Here is a 20199-nt window from a genome sequence, read left to right as displayed (position 1 = left end):
GGATGGATTGAGAGGGGTGTTCGGCCGAAGTATGTAGAGGGGAGAGAGAGTAGTTTTTGTGTGTTGTTGTGAAGTGAAAGTTCCCTTGTGCACTAACTTGTTCTTATAGACAATTTAGGGATTATGATCCATTGGTTTTAATGTTCCCTAGATATTAAACATAATTGTACAAAATAATCAAAGATTGTACAAGTGTGGGTCACAAAGTGACCGATCGGCCCAAGGGGGGGGGGGTAAGCTAGTCCAATTCTAACTATTAGTTGATGTTTAGTTAGGTTAACTAGGTTAAGTTTAGGGATTAACTTAGTTAGTTATGTGATGTGTTTTAACGCGGGTGTTAGGGTGTTCGGGGACCCTAACTGGCTCAGAAAAAGATCAATAATATTTATGGCAATATTTTCGTGTTCCGGTTGTTCGGTTGGATAGTAATCCGTTAAAGTGCTTAATAAAGCTTTTATGTGTCGTTATTACTATTTTTAGTGACACAACTTATTCCTGACACTCTGGAAAGTGTCTAGTAATATTTTTCTCATGTTTTGGCACTTTATTAGCTAGCCAGAAGCTGAAATGTTCATTAAAGTGCTGTATTTTGTGCTCAGTGTTTGTTTTAGGCACATCCAGTCATCGTAACTTATTCCTAGAGACGCAGTTCTACAACCCTTGTATCCCTACACTCACTATGGGTGTAGTAAAATAATTCTGGCTCATACAGGCCTTAGAGGCAGTATCTGCCTGATGCTGGCTTATCAGCATGTTCAATAGGTTATCCGTTCATAGTGCTACTGTGCTTTTGTGCATCATGTTTGTCACTAGAGTTCAGCATGTAAATAATGTAGTGACAGCAAATAGAGTATGATGCAAGTATGTACAAGTATCAACAGTCAAGTAGCAGTTCATCAGTAATTTCAAGTAAGCACAGTAATTAAGCAGCAATTAATTATTAATTAAATCGTACGGATACCTGGTTTAGTGAGGGTTGTCACAACTGGTGCTGCGCTTGCTGCTTTGAAGACAGAGTTCGACAACTTGCAACTGCCGGTCATGGATTTGATAAATGTTGCTCTGCAATCTGATGATCACGTAGCGCAACTAAGGGAAATCTTCCCGGATGAGGGCGAAGATTTGTCGTAGATTGAAAAATGTTTTAAACAATTTTTCATGTAATATTTGGGATGTAAATCCCTATTTCTGCTGATGCGCTGCTGCGCAAGTAAAACACTGCCGTGTTTGAAACTCTTTATTTTCTTTGTTTGGGGCATATTCGTACGCTAAAAATTGGATGTTTTTATTTGTGTTTACAATATCTTGCGTGAGTACGATTGCTTTGTTGAGTAAGGCGAATGAAGCTGGTATAAAGCTTATGTTTGAACTTGTGGCCGTTTGTGATGTTATAACTGACCGTTCATGAAGCTTGTTTTAGGACTTACCATGATGTTTTTGCACTTACTAAAAGAAATTGCATGCACTTTGTAAACATAAAGATAATAAAAACTTTGTAATTTTATTCACGGATAGAGCACAGAGGCTTTTACAAAGTTTTGTTTGAAATAATTACGTGGAGCTTAACTTACTCTCTAGCATTCCCGCTTTGTTTGATGAATCATGCCTTTCCGTAGGAATCTTGTAGAGTCACTTCTTAGGTTTTTGCCCGTTTGCTTGGGCCTTCATCACCCCGGGTTATCTGCTTAATCTCCTTACGCACATTTTGGAGTAAATGTGTGAGTTCGCCGCTCTTGAGGGCTTTCTCTATTTCTGTGCGTAGGGAGATGCAGTTGTTAGTGGTGTGCCCGTTATCTTTGTGATATTCGTAGTATTGTGCCGGGTCTTGTCCACGCTTGCTCTTCATTGGAACTGGAGGTTTGAATTGATAGTCTTCGGTACTTAAGACCTCCGCCGGGGTTTTTGTTATGGGAGTCCATTGTCTCTCCCTATTTTCATGTTTGTTCTCCCTCTGCGCGGTGAGTTTGTTGATTGTTGTGCGGGCATCCTCAGACGAACGACTTCCTGTTCCAGATTCACGCCATGACTTCTTTGATCTTCTTTCGCCGGTTGAGCTTAAGTCTGCAGGCCTGTTATGTGGCGGTGGTGGCCTATTTGTAGTAAGGTTTTTCTCCGTTTGCGCATAAACCTTGGCTGCCGCCATTATCTTTTCCCAGCTTTTGGGGAGGCCCTCAGTTCCAGATAAGACCTTAATCATGTCGTCCCATCTAACCGCGTATTTGAATTGTGCGCGGATTAGTTGCTCATGCATGCCGCCAATCTCCAATACTTCTTTATTGTATCTGGTGATGAAATCCTCCAGACTCTCGTCATCACGACGCCAGATGTTCATGACGTCAGATGTATCACGGATGGAACGTCGTTGTTGGCTGAAGTGTATCAAAAACTTTTCGCGCAGATCCTTCCAGGATTCAATCTGTCCGATTGGCAAGTTATCAAACCAAATTCGCGCTAGTCCAGTCAGGGTCTGAACAAACAGATGACACCATAGTGGGAGAGTCCAACCTCCAACTAGACCTGCGCTGGTAAACACTCTTAGGTGGTCATCGGGGTCTGTCAGCCCATTAAATTTTCCCACATTGGATGGTAATTTAGCTTTCTCAAGAGGAGCCAAAGCTATTTCCATGATGAACTTTGAATTTTCCGCTACTTCCACAAGGCGGTAAATCAAATCATAGTTGTGTTCTGCCTCGGGGTTATAAACCGCTCGAGGCCTGCTCTTATTATAGTTTGGCTGCAATCGATTGAACACACTGGTATTTGCAATTAAACGATATGTTGGGTCAGTTTCGTCAGTGTGGGTGTCTTGTTGGGAACCTAACCTGTCATGGACCGATCGCCTTCGGTGAGGGTGTGATCTACCATGACTTTCTCTCTGATGGCTTTCTGTCTGAGTGTATTCATTTCGTGATGTGGATCTGGCGTAGACTTCTGTACCCCCGTAAGTTGAATTTTCTCGTTGGGAAGCATTTGCCCGAGATCCTGGTCTTCGTGACTGAGTTAGGGGAGCAGTCTGAGCACACAGCTGTGTGTATACTGCATTTAGTGCCCCTTGAGACCTGACGTACCAGGATATTGGAGTTTCTCCTAGTGGCAAAATTGATTGAGCAGGGTTTACTGGATCGTCTGCCCGGTTGGACTGAACTTCGTTGTCATCCGAGGCATCTTCTGGAATTCCTTCTATTTGAACATTGTTCTCGACGTTTGGTCGAAGACCGGTTTGTCGATGAGACGATGAATTTTCTGCCATAATAGAGGGTAAAGAGAACTGAATCGAAACGAGATGAAAACTGAAAAAACAGAGGAATCGGTGGGCGCCAATGAAGAAACACTAGATAAATGGTCGGAACCGAAATATCTAGGGGGTTTGAATCCGCATAAAAGGTTAGCTTCCACTCGACTGATTCAGATCCGAATGATCTTCTTCTCCGATAGCTCTGCAAAAAAGAGCATCGTTAGTCTCGTCAAGGGGAGAAGAGGGTTCTCTCCTTGACCCAAATCCGGTGTGAGAATAAGTATTTGTATGAAGAAGAAGATGATGTATTTGGTAAGTGTGTGTAACTTGTTTCGTACCTGGGTTTTATCTCTTATTTATAGCCGGGAGTCATTTGGGCGGGAAAACCTGTTAATGAAAAGTTAATGGAAGATGCTAACCCCGTAAGCGGTTACATTTCCTTCCGTTAAGCTTCCTGATCTGAGGTGAGAGCACACGGATCGTGATTTAGATCGACGGCTGGGGATAGGCCACGTGTAAAGTGATCAAATGGAGATTACTTTCCATTTGCATACTTCCGTTGTGGTCCTATGGACGTATGAGATGGTGACACGTGTCCATTCGGTTGTAACCGTCTTGGTGGTGCACGATTGTATCCCTTCTAGAAGATTACTGCTGTAATCTGGTGTGTCACCTTTATTGTGTGGAGACAGGTGGATAAATAATTCTCAAGTCTGAGTAAATAATATCCAAGTCTGGATATAAAGGCGGGAGCATTTATCTCAGGATTTTCATCCTTTATTTATGGGAGAAAGCGCAAAGGTTTATGATTCCCTTTGGTCGCGCAAGTGTTGACATCTTGACTACTCTTAGATCTCTGTTTGTAGGACCAGTGCGCGGCCGCGCAAGGTATAAGGTTTGACCTGTAAGGTTTTGGCATGGTTCCCATCGCCTTTTATGGGGTTTTTGGGACCTTACCCCTTCAACGGCCTAATTAGTTTTTCAAAACTTTTTCAAAACGCGCGCACATTTTTCTGCATTTTAGTTTAGTTTTGCATTTACAGTAGCCTGAACACGGGGCTGTGCTGCATATTTTTCATAAAAACACCCAGATACAGAGTCTGAACACGGGGTCGTGCTCACTGAATACGCCCCCGTGCTCAACAAGACCAGTAACTTTTATTAAAACGCCCAGATACAGACCTTGAACACGGGGCCGTGTCCAGCCTCTGTTTCCGTTTTAATTTTTGTTTTCTGGTCCCGAGACTCTGTTGTGGTCTGCTGAGTGATTCTTATGGATCAACACTCAGGAGGCTACAACTACACCTATGAGGAGGATGATTATAGGAGAGACTATTGCACTAATTGTGGTAACCCGCTCAGTTCAATATTATAACTCATCTCAACCATCCACTTCATACACCTATTATGAGGAGCCCAGGTACGAGCCATCGACTTCATACACATCCTATGAAGACCAAAGGTATGAACCTTCTCCCTCATACTCATATTTTGAAGAACCAAGGTATGAGCCTTCATACTCATACTTTGAGGAACCAATATATGAGCCACCATATTCATATGCTTATTATGAGGAACCATGGTGTGAACAACCCACCTCATATGAGTATTATGAAGAACAAAATTACGACCCTTATCCACCATATGCTTACAATGAAGGACAATGGTGCGAACCATCTACTTCATATGAGTACTATGAGGAACCAAGGATCGAACAACCGGATTCAAGCTTTGAGGATCCCGATCATTTCTCTATCACCGAAGTAACCGAAAAGATACTAGGACACATTAAAACTATTGAACGTTATATAAAAGAATCTCGCGCAAGGGAAGAGGAGTCTCGCGCAAGAGAAGAATTAACTTGTAATAATAACGAAGAAATAGTTGAAGAGATAAAAATGGAAGAACAAATAAGTGAAGAACCTACACATGAGTTAAACAACGAAAGAGGTGGGGCCGACAATGTTAAAATTCAAGAAGAGTCTAATTTTGAAGAAATTAATCTCTTGTCACCTTCTTTTGAAAATCATTGTTTAGTACCCACTCATGCTAAGTTTTTAAAAGAGTTAAACACTAACACTAAAATTGACGAAACGGTAAGCATTAAGTTAACTAACGATCAAACTTCGCTAATAAAAGAAAATCCATTTGAAATTAACATTACACCGGTTCCATGTTTTTTTTCAAAATTCCTTTATTAGTAATATCACAATTGATAAAGATCTTTGTGTTAACATAATGCCTAATTATATTTTCTAAAAATTAAGTATTAGTGATTTTTCTCCACTTCAAATACCCATTTTTCTATCCAATCGGAAAGTAATAAAATCAATCGGTATAGTTGAGGATGTCTTGGTCCAAATAAATCAAATGGTAATCCCAACCGATTTTGTCATCCTCGATGACGCTCCTCTAGTATTGGGACGACCTTTTGTAAAAACCCACGAAGCTCTGAAAAACCGGAAGCACAATAATCTATCCATTCAATTAGGGGCCTTCAAAAGAAGTGTCGATCTTGAGAGATCAATGAAATATCCAATCGGCAATAACGACCCCCTCATTGAAGATGAGCCAGAACCACCTGATAAGGTGGGTCTAGCCAAGGACCCTTATAAACGTGGCGCACCACGGAGGCATTCCGCGGAACTATCCTTAGTTTTAGATTAGATTAACTTTTATGTTTTCTAGTTTAGTTTTACTTTTCAGGAATAAAACACACTCGAAATGGAGGAGGTTACTAAGGGAAACTTGAACCCACACCCCATGCACAAAAACAGAGCCTCCCGACAATTTTTCTTCATTACAGCAAGTTCAGCATGGGGTCGTGCTCACCCAACACACCCCGTGCCCGAGGTTCTGTAGAAAATGCCCAGTTCAGGTAACTGGACACGGGGCCGTGCTCACTGAACACGCCCCCGTGCCCAGCCTTCTGTTTAAATTTGATACTGGCAGTCTGGACACGGGGCCGTGCTCAGCCAACACCACCCCGTGTTCAGCTACCCAGTAACATAAAATCTTGTTTTTAACCCACTTTTACACATTTTAATCAACCAAAAAAACTAATTTTTGGGACACATTGAGGACAATGTGTAATTTAAGTGTGGGGGATGCTAAAACCTTGAATTTTGCAAGTCCTAATTACAAGCCTTACACAAAACTCTATTGGAACTAGGGGTGCAAACGAGCCGAGCTACTCGCGAGCTACTCGAGCTCGGCTCGAAAAAAAGCTCGAACGAGCCGAGCTTAAACGAGCTCGAGCTCGAGCCTGAGCCTAAAAACAAGCTCGTTTAGTAAACGAGCTCGAGCCCGAGCTTTGCTTATCGAGCTCGAGCAGGCTCGCGAGCCTAATCGAGCTTTCTGTTTATATATTTTTTATTAATATATTAAACAATATTTATATAATAATAATTACCATTTAAATAAATATAAAAATAACTAAAATATATGTATAATAATAATTATAATTAATATAAATTAATTAATAAATACTAAACGAGTCGAGCTCGAGCCGAGCTCGAGCTTGAAAAATTACCTTCGAGCCGAGCTCGAGCTCGATCTTTCATATGTTAAACGAGCTCGAGCTCGAGCCTGGTCGAGCTCTGGCTCGGCTCGGCTCGGCTCGTTTGCACCCCTAATTGGAACCGCTAAACACCCCAAATTTTTTCAAAAACTTTTCATTTTTTTTACTTGTCTTGGTTTAATTTGGGAATAACAAGTTCTAAAAAGGTTATATTTTTACAAATTTACAACCGATAGCGTCGTGATAAAAAGAACCAACATAAGAAAATTATGAAATGGCATGACAAGTTTAGTTAAAATTTGATTATATGTACTTGATCACATAAAAACCCATTCCCACAAAAAGTGAGTTTTGAGCCTTTATTGAGCATACAAATACATATCTTTAAACTAAATGCTCATTTTTCGTTTCTTGTGTGAATAGCCGCTTGGTTCTTACAACTCTAGAACTTTCCACGACAATACATTCCCGGTCCTTACCAACTTAAACCCGAGTAAGTAAATGATGGAGGCATTAGGACTAACCCTTTTTATTTCTACACCATTATTTTTCTTTTTTTTTTACCACCTACCCAAAATCCCCCTAGTTAACCCCTTTGAGCCTAAACCTTTTCATTTCTTAACCCACTTCAAACACCCTTTTTACCCACCTAAACCGTTTTCCTTTTAAACCCTTTATTTTAGTAACAAAGCTCGGTTTCTCTTATGACTTTGAAAAAAAATGATGAGAATGAAGCCAAAGAAATAAACAAACAAGTTTATCAAAAATAACTTTGTTTGAAATGCTTCATCAAAATAAAAAGTTTCGAAAAATATCAAGTCTTACGAAAACCGACTCTTTTTACGCTTTTCGCCCCTTTACTAACCACTAACCCAACCACCCACCTTTAGCCCAAGCCTAACCCTTCACCCAAAAAGTCCTCTTGATATTTACAAAGGTCTATAGTTAAAAAGGAGGAGGATTGATTACTTGGCAAGCATATGGTAGGAGTAAGTTCTATGCCGCTCTCGAGTGATTCACTAAAAATACACCTTCGGCCGAGTGTTGAGTGATCCCCCGTGAGATATGTGAACTTGTATATAAATAGAATTTTAAAAGGCATGTTATGCCCTAATAAGTAATTTATCTTACGAAACGTTTTTAATAAATCATCACGAATAGGATTGTAAATAAATAAAAATAAAACTCAATAATGAATCTTGGAAATCCCAACACTCTATGACAAGCCCAAAACCTTCTCTTCTACCCATTCCATTTGGGAGTGTAAAGCCACATTATAAAGAGTTTTGCATGAGGACAAGCAAAGATTCAAGTGTGGGGGTATTTGATGTGCACAAAATGCAACATATAAATTACATCAATTGTAGCATAAAACTAACCTTTTTTTAGTACTAATGTTGGAAAAAGTGTGCTTTTGTCTTCCTTTTGTATTTTCAGGATTAAATGAGCTCAAATAAACAAAAGAAGCAAAAAAAGGCAGCTAAATCTAACACAAATACAAGGAAAGGAACAAACGTGGCATGCCCGACCCCCTGACAACATCTTCCCAAGCAAAACAAGAGAACAGAAGGCTGAACACACCTCGTGCTCAGTGAGCACGGGGGCGTGCCCAAGTGTCAGCAGAAAAGACAGTTGTAGAAGCTTCCATCGCCCACCACGGGACCGTGCTCAGCGAACACGGGGCCGTGGTCAACTATAAGATTCGCGAAATCCAGGCAAATCTTGATAGTACAGATATGCTTCTGCACACGGGGTCGTGCTCAGCGGACACGGGGGCGTGGTCAACTAATGCAGACAAACTGCAATTAATGAAGAAAGAGAGAAGGATGGACACGGGGCCGTGCCCAACGGACACGGGGCCGTGCCCGAGCTGCTGTTCAGCCTATAAATAGGAGTGCTTGGTTCACTTGCAACTCATCCCTTGGCACACCACCTCTCTCACACTTCACCTACCACCTACCACCATCACAACACCATCATCCATTGTCCATCATAGAGTGTGTGAGTCGTCTCGGGATCCAAGATTGATCGTAAGAGTTCTTGACAATCAAAGGCCATGTTTGCCTAAGTCTCTTACATCACTTGGTGAAGACAAGTGTTTAGTGTAATACTTTTTATTTTTAATCTTTTGCACTTTTTGTTATGTATTAATGACTTTAATAACTAGTTTCTTATGTTGAAGGTGATTCTTCCTTATCGTTTGTCCGTAGTGTCTTGGCATTATTTTACTGTCTATATAAAATAAAAGATTTTCACCATTCATATCTCCACGGTCTATATGGAGATATGTTGGCTACCTGGTCGGGGGTTAAGGGAACAGTTTGGTGAGAGTCTTGCCATTGTTCGGTGTATAGATCCTGCAAAGGACCTGGGTCAAATTTAGTAGGACATCCTTCAATACCCACCGGTATTGGATGGCGGGGGTCCAAACTCTTTGATCCCCTCATAAGTTAAACTACTATTAAAACTTTAACCCGGCTACTTAGGACTGTATCCCTGCTGACTCAGACTACTTAGCCGAGGGTAACATCACCTTCAAAAGAGGGGCCTACCACATTATGCATTAATAACTTAATTAATTATCTTTCAATAATCCGACCCTTTAGGATTGTATCCTTGCTGACTCAAACTACTGGGTTGAGGGTAATGTCACCTTCAAAAGAGGGGCCTACTACAATAACTAAGATAATATCTTAAACAAGTGCAAAAGTGCGAAAATAATCAAAGGTTACACTACACACGAGTCGGATCCAATTGATTCATCTTTGTAACACCTCGAATTTTTGCGCCCAATAATGTGTTAACACGTGTCATTTGTTTACACGTGGCATTGATATGAAATAAAGGACTAATTTTGACAAACCTTGAAAGTATATTAAATTCGAGGGTTATAAATGTCAACAAGGGTAAATATACTGTATAGTAACCCTAAATAATGCTTGTACCTTCAAACGAATAAATCATAGATCGTACGGAAGCGAAACACGGAAGAAAGTGAGAGATTACGAACTACAGGAGTTAACTGTGTCAACATGTTTAATTATACCTCTGAGTGACCCTTTAACGTTCCCAAGGCTTCGTAACAGTATTATACGCTCACTAGAATATACTGTATAAATTCCGCGAAGTTCCGTCTTAAAACGAGAAAGTTATACTCGAATTCGTATGAGAAGGGTTAAAAGCGTCAACAGTGAAAGTTAAGGCTTTCCAAATAATTAATAAACTAACCGGGGACTTAACAACGCGGGTAAATAACACGAGGTCCTTAGTTGTAATTAACCGAGGGCCAAACCGCAAAGTTACCCCTTCAAACCCGAAAGGTCAGGTAAATCATTACGAAAGATTTCGTTATTAATTACCGGATTCTGATAATCATTACAAAAGATTTAAAATTTCTGGAAATCTGGCCTCTCGCGACCCGCGTTAAGTAATCGCCTAAGTGTAGGCGGGTCGCGAGCCTCCTAAAATACGCACCTGATATTTGAATATCAGGCGACCCGCGTTAAACAAGCATGGAACTTCCATGCGGGTCGCGTAAAGTGCCCAGATGCAGAAAGTTATAGTTTCTTGCCTTTTGGAGCTTGTGAACGATCATACACATAATTAATGGAGCATGGGCGCCCCCTACTCGACCCATATCCCTTAGGGACACCTGCCCATGATCCATGATCAGTATAGGCCAATGTGGAATGATCTTGGGGTTCATTTTTCACTATAAAAGGCCATGTTGTGGTTACAACATTCACACAACTTAAAACACAATTACTGATCATTCTAAGGAGCTCCCAAGTATCCTTCTCTGCTCTTTAAGCAAGAAAGAACTTCTGTAAGTCGTTCATAACCATTTTGGTCATACATTTCCATAGATATAGCTTATAAACACAACCGTCGTAACTAACGGTTGTCATTACAATAACTTGCAAATGGTTCAGTCTTATGACGGATCAAAAGTAGTTTTGAGTAGGTAATTATGTGGGTAATAAACCTCTAAAAGGGTTCCCCCTGATCACCACTCTAACTATGTCAAATATCGAGTCAAACGTGCGGTTAAAAAGTCAACAGAAAGCTATTTTAGAGATTTATGCATAATCTGTAATGTATATGTTATGAAACCTATTTTGACACTTATAAAACATGATATTAAGTATATAAACTTGTTTGCGCTCGTTTGAATCGATCATTTGCTATATTGACCCGGTTCGGAGCCGAATGTCGCAAAAGTTTGACTTTTGCTTTGACTTCAGTTCTGACCCGTTTTAGTGAGGTATAGATATGCCTTAGGACTCTCTTAGGACCAGGTCACATGTTGGTATAAACCTCTGTGATCGGTTCATGAGTTATCCGAGTCTTTTGCGCATTTCCGTCATTCGCCTAAAAGTTGACCGTAACGCCATTTTGAAAATAAAACGAGTATTTCGGACACGTGAACGGACCAGAACCTTGCTTATTAAATTATAAGCATGTCCTTAAAGTTTCACGTCAATCCGAGGTCTAGAATGAGAGTTATGCTAATTAGCGTAATTTAAATAAACTTTTGTAATAAACGGCGCAATTAGCATAACGACCATCTAAACCAAGATTTCGTCACCAAAACTTTTACCCACTGTATTAAAATAATATTTTGGGAATTTTAAAGATTTTTAATAATTTTTACCTCGCTCATAACCTGCGGTTATGGCTACGGTTCGGTAAATACCGAATATGCCCTTTTCGGCCAAAACATGAGTTCTACAAGGTCTTTTGACCCGATTCCAGTTGCTACTGATTTTAAATAATAAATAAAGTATTTTAAGCTTTATAAGCTGTTCGGGAAACTCAGATTTCCTGTAGAACTCGAAAAGCTCTTTAAAAGTCTTTAAAACGACCGAAAAGCCCCTACGGGGCATAATATCAACTTAAACTCGTTACGGGCGTCACGGAAGGTATCCTACTGATACCACAACCCATTTAAGGCATATTGACTTAGGAAATAAGCGTACGACCCTCATGGTTAACCGTTTCGCCTATTGCGCGCACGGTTCGGCTTATAAAACTAGTTTTCATAAATTAGCCGATACGGGTCAAATTATATTATTTGAACCCCAAAATCCAGAGTGTGAACCATTAACCCATATAAAACAAGTCTCTGAACTTGTTGGGTCAGAATCACACTCCATTCTCGGTTTTCGCCTTTTCGCGCGATTAAACCATATCTATATATATATCGGAACCAACCGGTCTAGGCTACGGCCATTATAACAACTCGTTAGGATTCTAAGAGGTTAATTAAAACCTTCGTTCCAGATTAGGAGCCCCAGTAAAAGCTATCGGTGATTTAATCCAAATTAAGGAAATATACTTGCAAAGGTAAATACTTTAACTTATTTCCCCTATATGGGCTTGGGTTACGGTATATTAATACCGCTTGATTGAGCATTATATTCTTCCATCGCTTAGGTGGTTAATTAAATAATATGATCGGCTCATTTAAACAGTTTTGTTTCTTAAAAGCCTTTGGGGGGTTTAATGACCGTTGTCCCGGATATCCTTGGCATCATTTTACGAAATGGCCACGACCATCGACATCCCGGTGTAGGCGTACACCCGGTATATATTGTCGACATTAAATTAAAAGACGTAGCCGTTGGTTTTTATACTACGGTTTTACGCAATGTGGTGTGTCTATAAATCTTTAACCCGGCACGACCCGGGCTACTGAACGCATAAAAGAACATGTAAAACGTTCACAAGATTTTATTATAATTTTCCCAAGTTATAAAAGAGTTTGTGCCTTGTGCATTCAAATCAATTTTAATAAACATTTTCAAATGTGTCAGTTGAATGTATTTACCAGTGTAAACTGACGTATTTACCCCAAAAAGATTAAGTGCAGGTACTATACGAATTTGGCTGGTATTAGCTGCCTAAGCATCACGAATAGTCTCGCAAACTCGATGCCGTATCTGAATGAACAACATTTATTTATTTTGATCCGCTGTGGATATAATCGACTTCTGTAATACATTTGATATTACAACCAGAGGTTGTAGTTTATATACATTTATCTTATGCTTCCGCTGTGCATTATATAATTGTGTGGTTTGACTATATTGTTGCCAACATCGTCACGGTAATCCCCCACCGGGCCCACCGGTGAGACACGTGGAAATCGGGGTGTGACAATCTTGTCTATCTGTTTTTACTTTTATTTTTATTTTCAGCATTTTAGTTAGTTTTATATTTCTAGTTTAAAACATTTTTTCTAACTTTTGATTTGATTAGACGTTGAGGATAAACCGGTACTAAAAGCTCTTGTGTCCTTGGACGACCTCGGTATCTTACCAACACTATACTACGTCCACGATGGGTGCACTTGCCCATATGTGTGTTTAGTGTTAGTAAATATCGTGTTTTATAAATTTAAAACTTGGCTAAAAAGTGTAAAACGGGCTTAAAATATACACCTAATATATATTACACCTAACGCACATCAATGGCTCTTGTGCCCGAGATACCATAGGGTTATTTTTTGCTTTTTCAAAAGGTAGGAACAAGATAAAGATGTATTGTGGAAATATATATAATCAAAATGTAATAGTAATCACCAGTTGGTCGTCACGTTAAACGTTTTACTTCTCGGTTGAGTCTAGTAAGTTGGGGGAACAACTTGCAGAATAAACACATATCTAGACCTTAAGGTGTCTTATATGTTTTAGGACATACATAAGTTGGATATCATTTATCTTGAGGCTATTTGTTGATTGCAAACATTGCACATTCCCCAGGCGAGTTTCACGACCCAAATTTTTTTACCGTTTTCATACTTTGGGGGAAAACATGCAAAGTTTACAAAAGGATACAAGGTTTATGAAAACATGCAAAGTTTACAAATGCATTTGTTCAAGTTATAAGGACGATATTTGTGAATGTAATATATTTAATCATTTTGTGTGCATGAGTCTCGAAGATTGGTATTTTGAGCTCACGAAAGGTCATTGCCGCACTAGACTAACCAGTAGTTGTTGCAAATTCTAACCTTGTCCAACTTGAACCACTGTTAAGCTCATAAACAGTTGATCATGTAAGAAGGTGCTGCTACTGACATTATCGGTTGTTTCAGACCTAACTCGCTAGACCTGCACTTGACCCAAACCATGGTCAGACTCACTTGACCGGATTCATCGAACCACCCTAAAATACAAAGGCAACTCTCAAGCAACTCACATTGACACGAGTTAGGGTCCCCACAAGTGTTTGCTTAAAGGAAACAATATACATGGAAGACTCTCATTATAAACCAATTCAAGGCTTGTCATCTCTTATATGTGGGACAAGTTGACAAAGTATAATCTATTTTCTCATCTTTGGTTGTTCCAACCATACAACTTCAAGTATCAATATCTCATTCATCTTAACTCTATTTTGGACGTGGTTTGGTTCGTTTGATGCCCTCACATAGTATAACACAGATCCAAAAATAACTATTTATATAACACACATAAACATAATTATCTGTGTCCAAAATTTTTAGTGAAAAACCCACTAAATTCCTACATATGTCTTATGTATGCCATAATTAGTACTAGGCACGATATAAGCATATGTTATTGAAAAACTTAGTAGATGTATTAGAAATCCTAGTTCACGTCATTGGCAAGTTATAAACCGAGTATTTAAGTACTTGAAAGGAACCATAGGTTATGGTTTGTCTTATATTGGATTTCCTTCAATTATAGAAGGTTATTCAGATGCAAGTTAGATTACCAATATGGAAGATCATTCTTTCATAGGTGGATAGGTATTCCTTTTTGGGGATGTGATATATCTTAGGCATGAAGAAACGGAATTGCATTACTAACTTAACAATGGAATCTGAGTTTGCAGCATTAGCAGCAACTGGTAAGGACATTGAGTAACTAAGAAATCTGATTTATGAAAGTCCATTGTGGCCTAAACTGATACCACCCATATCGATTAGATGTGATAGTGAATCTACTTTGGATAAGGCTTATAGTCAAGTGTATAATGCCAAGTCTAGACACTTAGGTGTTATACAAGCATGAATTGTGAGCTCATCATGCACGATGTATTATTAGTGGAGTTTGTGAGAACTCTATATAATTTAGTCGACCATCTAACAAAAGGGTTGATTAGAGATCTTATGCACAAGGCAGTTGTGGGAATGAGATTAAGGCCCACCCTTATGTTAAGATACGTAATTCCCACCTAGTATGAAATTAGGTGCTAAATTCAGTGTGAAAAGCTTAATACATAGAGATTGGAACACATTAGTAATATCAGCCGGAGGTATATGTTTAGACCTACACGTAGAGAATTGTTGATTATTTTTGTGCAATTGGATTGAATTGTTAACCAAATTGTATCTTGGATAAAAATTATTTTTGATTAAATTGCTTTAATAAAATTTCATCAGAAATTGCATTTATTTTCGGGATTGGAGTTGGCTCCAATATTTGAAGCAATTACCGTATTATAAATTAGCAACTTTTGTTTGCATTGTATCTTGTACCCTAAGCTTTGGGGATTTTTCAAAAAAAAACTTTGAATTTTCACTTTTAACCCAAATATTTTTATATTTTGTATTTTGACCCCTTTTATTTTTTTTTACTTTTAACCTAAAGTTTTTCATCTTTTATAATTTAATACAACACTTTATTATTTACAACTTTGGTACCCCATACTTTTTATCTTTCGCAAGTTTTTCGTTTTACGTTTCGTTTTAAATTTTGCAAGTTAACATCTCGTAGCGTACATGTGAGGTTCAACGTTTTTTGCTCTATTTTTTCAAATTTGACAGACCCGTCGCAACGTGTCCATTTTTTCTCTTTTGAAAAGTTCACCGCAACGGGCGGGTCCTAGATTGACTAAGTTATTATTTTCTACATTTACGTTTCTGGTTAATTTTTTCGCATTAACACACTGTAACGGGTGTGCGTGGTTCAACGTTCTTAAGTCTACTTTTCGTTCAGTGTAATTTTTACCATTTTATCTATTTTATTTTTACGATGTTGAGAGTCGATGTCGTTGTGGCATTGGTGCTACTTGGCACGGTTTTACGAACGTTTTTAACCTATTAAATTTTTTACTAATATTTTGTTTCGGTTTACCCCTATAGTTCCTTTACTTAAAAACTATTTTTACGTGCCTATTTTATGTACGTGTATGTATAAATATGATTTGTTCTACATTCCGATGTAAACTTTTTTTTTATAGATGAGTCAAGTCAAATATGATACGTTTTCGTTTAAAGAAACAATTTTTACGTGTATATTTTTATGTACGTTTTGGTATAAATTCAAGTTATACATTTCAACGTAAACTTTTTTAGATAATGATTCTGGTCAAATATAATTTGTTTTCGTGTTTATTTTATGTATGTTTTGAACCGAGTGGAGTCAAATTATGGTTTCTTTTTCTCCCCTTTTTTCAAAAGCTCTAATTAATCCCTTTCGATTACATGTGCATATTTTCCGTCATACCCGTTACGTTTTCTATGTATGAGTTGGGTCACATATAATACGTTACGATTGTTCGATATGAATTTGATTTACTTTACGTTTGATCCAATCACAATGCTTATACATGTTACATTGAGTTCAGCTAAATACGTCGAAATGTGTATTTTCATATGGTTAATGCATCATATAACGTTTGGACTAATCCATTCAATGTTTACGATGTACCCGCGCCGCAACGCGGGTCTTAACCCTAGTTTAAATTAAATAATAACTGCTCTCCAATAGTTCTTGGTCCCTGGTAATGAGACAGGACTTCATCCCTTTTGGTCTAATACTAGTTCTTGCGTAATTATAGTTTGAGTTTTATCCGACTGAGAAATTCAAGTGAACCATCGAATTGTTTCAATTTGAAAGTATCGCACATGACTCTCAGATCAATGCGGTTACTTGTTCTAAGCTCCACACCAAAACTTTTGAGGAGAAATCCGTTATCAAGTTTTCAAGATTACTTTTGAATATAAGGAAGAAAAAACCCGATACTTGCAACCCATATCGGCATCCTATTCTTTGTTGCCATCATGGTGTGGCGAGTATAGGGAAGGGTTGAGATGTTCTTTGTTTTAATCATGATGTGACGAGTATACTTTTCACTGTGTATTACTAGACTCTCCTTTTCAATAGTCATGCAGTTGATTAATACTCATGATGGTCCTTTAAGTGTCTATGAAAACTCTGCTGTCAATCAAGTTCTTAGAAAACTAGATTATAAAGTGGACCAAAGCATACTTCATGGGTTAATGTATGACATAGTGAATTCTAACGGTGCATAGTTCGTGAATACATTGTTACAAAATGCAAGAAATATACCAATCATTATCATGCTTAAATTTTTTTGTGGCTCTCAACATCAATGTTGTTATAAAAATCGAGGCTAGACTATATGAATATAAATACCTAATACATTTTGTGTTGTGAATATAAATACCTAATACATTTTGTGATTTTGTGTTTGATGGCTGTGATTGGGTGGCTTGACCGTATTAAAAAGTAAGTGTCACGTCCTTCGCCTTCAAGGGGCCACCAAATTTCTTGATTATATACCAAAATGGTACATTATTTTGGTCTAGTCAGCAATTTAGAAACTAGAAAGTGTCACGAAGAACTAGTCAGCAATTTAGAAACTAGAAACTAGAAAGGGTCACGAAGGAGAACTTCTGCTATTTATTTACTATTTATCTTTTCAATAAAACTCACTTCAATTCCAAAACATATGATTTGTGCATTTTAAAAATCATATACAAGACATACGTATCATCGTGTATTTCATGTGTTAGGTTATTAAACAAAAAATAATTTAAAAAAACCCCCAATTTTACATCTCGCTTTTCTAGTTAAGACCACACGGTGTGGGCGTGAAAATCCGGCGTGGAAGCCAGTCCATGCCAGGCTAACCGCCCCGTGTCCGGTTGGAGCATGGCGTTGTGGTTGAGGCCTGAGGATCTCCATCGGTGTGGGTGAGGTGACGACGTTTCATTGATGGGTAGATTTTGGATTGATTAATATTTATTTTTTTATTATCTAAAAAGCCACTTACCACGCCCCTATTCCACTCCTTCCTTTTTTGCACCATGTCACTTTTCTATACTACTCTCACTTGTTACATAACACCACATTTTCATTCCCCTTCACACCCAATCGTCTAAAATAGCTGACCATACCTTTATTTACTCAATACAAGAATGGAGTGGTAGGCTGTGACTTAAACCAGTCAAGACACATAAACACCACCTTTTTAATGTTGATATAATTAGTTTTAAATTCAGATATAATCATATAATGAGATTGCATCCTCTTAACTGAATTTCCCGCCAAAAAACTCAACGTCTCCGTAATCTTGATTTCACAACTAATCCAGATTCAGTATTTCTCTAAATTTCCGCCATTAATGGCGTCAATCATCATCCTCTGCTTCACATTCATCATCATCTTCTCTCTAATTTCAGGCAACTTATCTCAAAGTAAGCATAATTTTCACTTCATTTGTGTAAATTTCTTCATGAATTCTTCTCATTTCAAGTTGTTGCACTACCAGGTCCGACGTACATGACGTTCGTCGTCAACGCAACGGAGCTTCCACCGGAGGAATCGTTTGACTACATCATCGTCGGCGGCGGCACCGCCGGCTGCCCCCTGGCGGCGACGTTATCAGCAAACTACCGTGTCTTACTTCTCGAAAGAGGCGGTGTTCCGATCGAAAACCCTAGCGTCATGACAGAAGAAGGTTTCACCACCACACTCCGTCAAATCGACTCTCATCACTCTCCGGCGGAAGCCTTCACTTCCGATGATGGCGTTCCGAACGCTCGCGGCCGCGTTCTCGGCGGCAGCAGCGCCATCAACGCCGGATTCTACAGCCGAGCCGATGACGAATTCTACAGCCGTTCCGGCATCGATTGGGATCTAGATCTGATTGAACAGTCGTATCAGTGGATCGAAAACCTAATCGTGTTTCAACCGGAGTTACAGCCGTGGCAACTTGCGTTTCGTGACGGATTGTTACAATCTGGTGTACGGCCGTTTAACGGTTACACTTTACAACACAGTTACGGCACTAAAATCGGCGGATCTACGTTCAACAGCTCTGGCCACCGCTTCAGCGCTGCAGATCTGTTAAACGAAGCTATAGAAACCAATATCAAAGTCGCTGTTTACGCAACTGTTGAAAGGATCTTATTCAGCGGTTCCGAAAACCCTAATTCTATGAAAAACGCGATCGGCGTTGTGGTTAGAGATACCGACGGCGGTTATCACTATGCGACGGTGAGAAACGGCGGAGAAGTTATTATCTCCGCCGGTGCAATCGGCAGTCCACATCTGCTGTTGTTGAGTGGAATTGGTCAATGGTCGTACCTTTCGGGTTGGGGGATTCCGGTGGTGCTACATTCGCCATTTGTAGGGCAGTTTTTGTATGATAATCCGCGTAACGGAATATCATTTCTGTCACCGACGTTACTGCATCATTCTCTCATACAGGTGGTGGGCATAACTGATTCCGGTGCTTATTTGGAAGCGTCGTCTAGTGTGCGCCCTTATCATTCACCTGTGCACAGGAGTCACAGGCGATCGCACTCGTCTACGATGTATTTCAGTGTGGCGAGCATTATGGAGAAGATAATCGGGCCGTTGTCTGCCGGTTCGCTTCGGTTGGCTTCCACTGATATTGTAACAAATCCAGTTGTGAGGTTTAACTACTTTAGTAATCCAGTGGATTTGAAGAGGTGTGTGAATGGTACGCGTAAGATTGGAGAATTGCTTAGGAGTCGCGCTATGGCTGGGTTTAGGTTCTGGAATCGGCATCATCGTTCAGCGTTTAGGTTCTTGGGCGTTAGATTGCCTGCGAACCAGTCGAGTGATGAGGCGATGGGTGAGTTTTGCAGGCGGACAGTGAACACGATATGGCATTATCATGGTGGATGTTTAGTGGGGGCAGTGGTGGATGCGGATTTGAAGGTGATGGGTGTTGGTTCTCTTCGAGTGATCGATGGTTCTACGTTCACGATTTCACCTGGGACCAATCCACAGGCTACTGTTTTGATGCTTGGCAGGTAGGTACATTTGTGTTTGATTTAAGTGTTGTTGGGTGATTAAGATTTAAGAGTTTATGAGAATTGACTGATTGCTGGTTTGTAAATGTTGCAGGCATATGGGTTTGAAGATTTTGAGAGAGAGGTTGCAAAGGACAAGTGCTTGAATGATATCAGCCTGATGTTAAAATTTTGGGTTGAGGTTCATGATTCAAAGTTTAATCTGCAGCAAATGTTGTATGTTGTTGGAAATAACAGTTTACAGTCTTCTTTGCGGCCATATTTGGTTGAATTTAGTATATATTTGCTTTTCTTTTTATGCTATTTTGACCAACTTCTTTGTAACTGCATTCAAATTGTGCCTCTGGTTATCAATAATAGATTTGTAGCCTCAATAAAGAA

General features: G+C 39.3%; 1 protein-coding gene across 1 annotated transcript; it reads left to right on the top strand.

The window, feature by feature from the left end:
- Positions 1–17998: 17998 nt before the first annotated feature.
- On the top strand, positions 17999–20199 carry LOC110894152 ((R)-mandelonitrile lyase-like). The gene is made up of 3 exons (XM_022141339.2): positions 17999–18231; positions 18306–19818; positions 19913–20199. Exons 1-3 carry the CDS (start codon positions 18159–18161, stop codon positions 19962–19964), a joined length of 1638 nt encoding a protein of 545 aa, XP_021997031.1. The 5' UTR covers positions 17999–18158; the 3' UTR covers positions 19965–20199.

This window comes from Helianthus annuus, chromosome 12 (genome assembly GCF_002127325.2).
Source record: "Helianthus annuus cultivar XRQ/B chromosome 12, HanXRQr2.0-SUNRISE, whole genome shotgun sequence".
Taxonomy (NCBI): domain Eukaryota; kingdom Viridiplantae; phylum Streptophyta; class Magnoliopsida; order Asterales; family Asteraceae; genus Helianthus; species Helianthus annuus.
The sequence above is the reverse complement of the archived record's forward strand: the minus strand, read 5'-3'. Positions and strand labels throughout refer to the sequence as shown.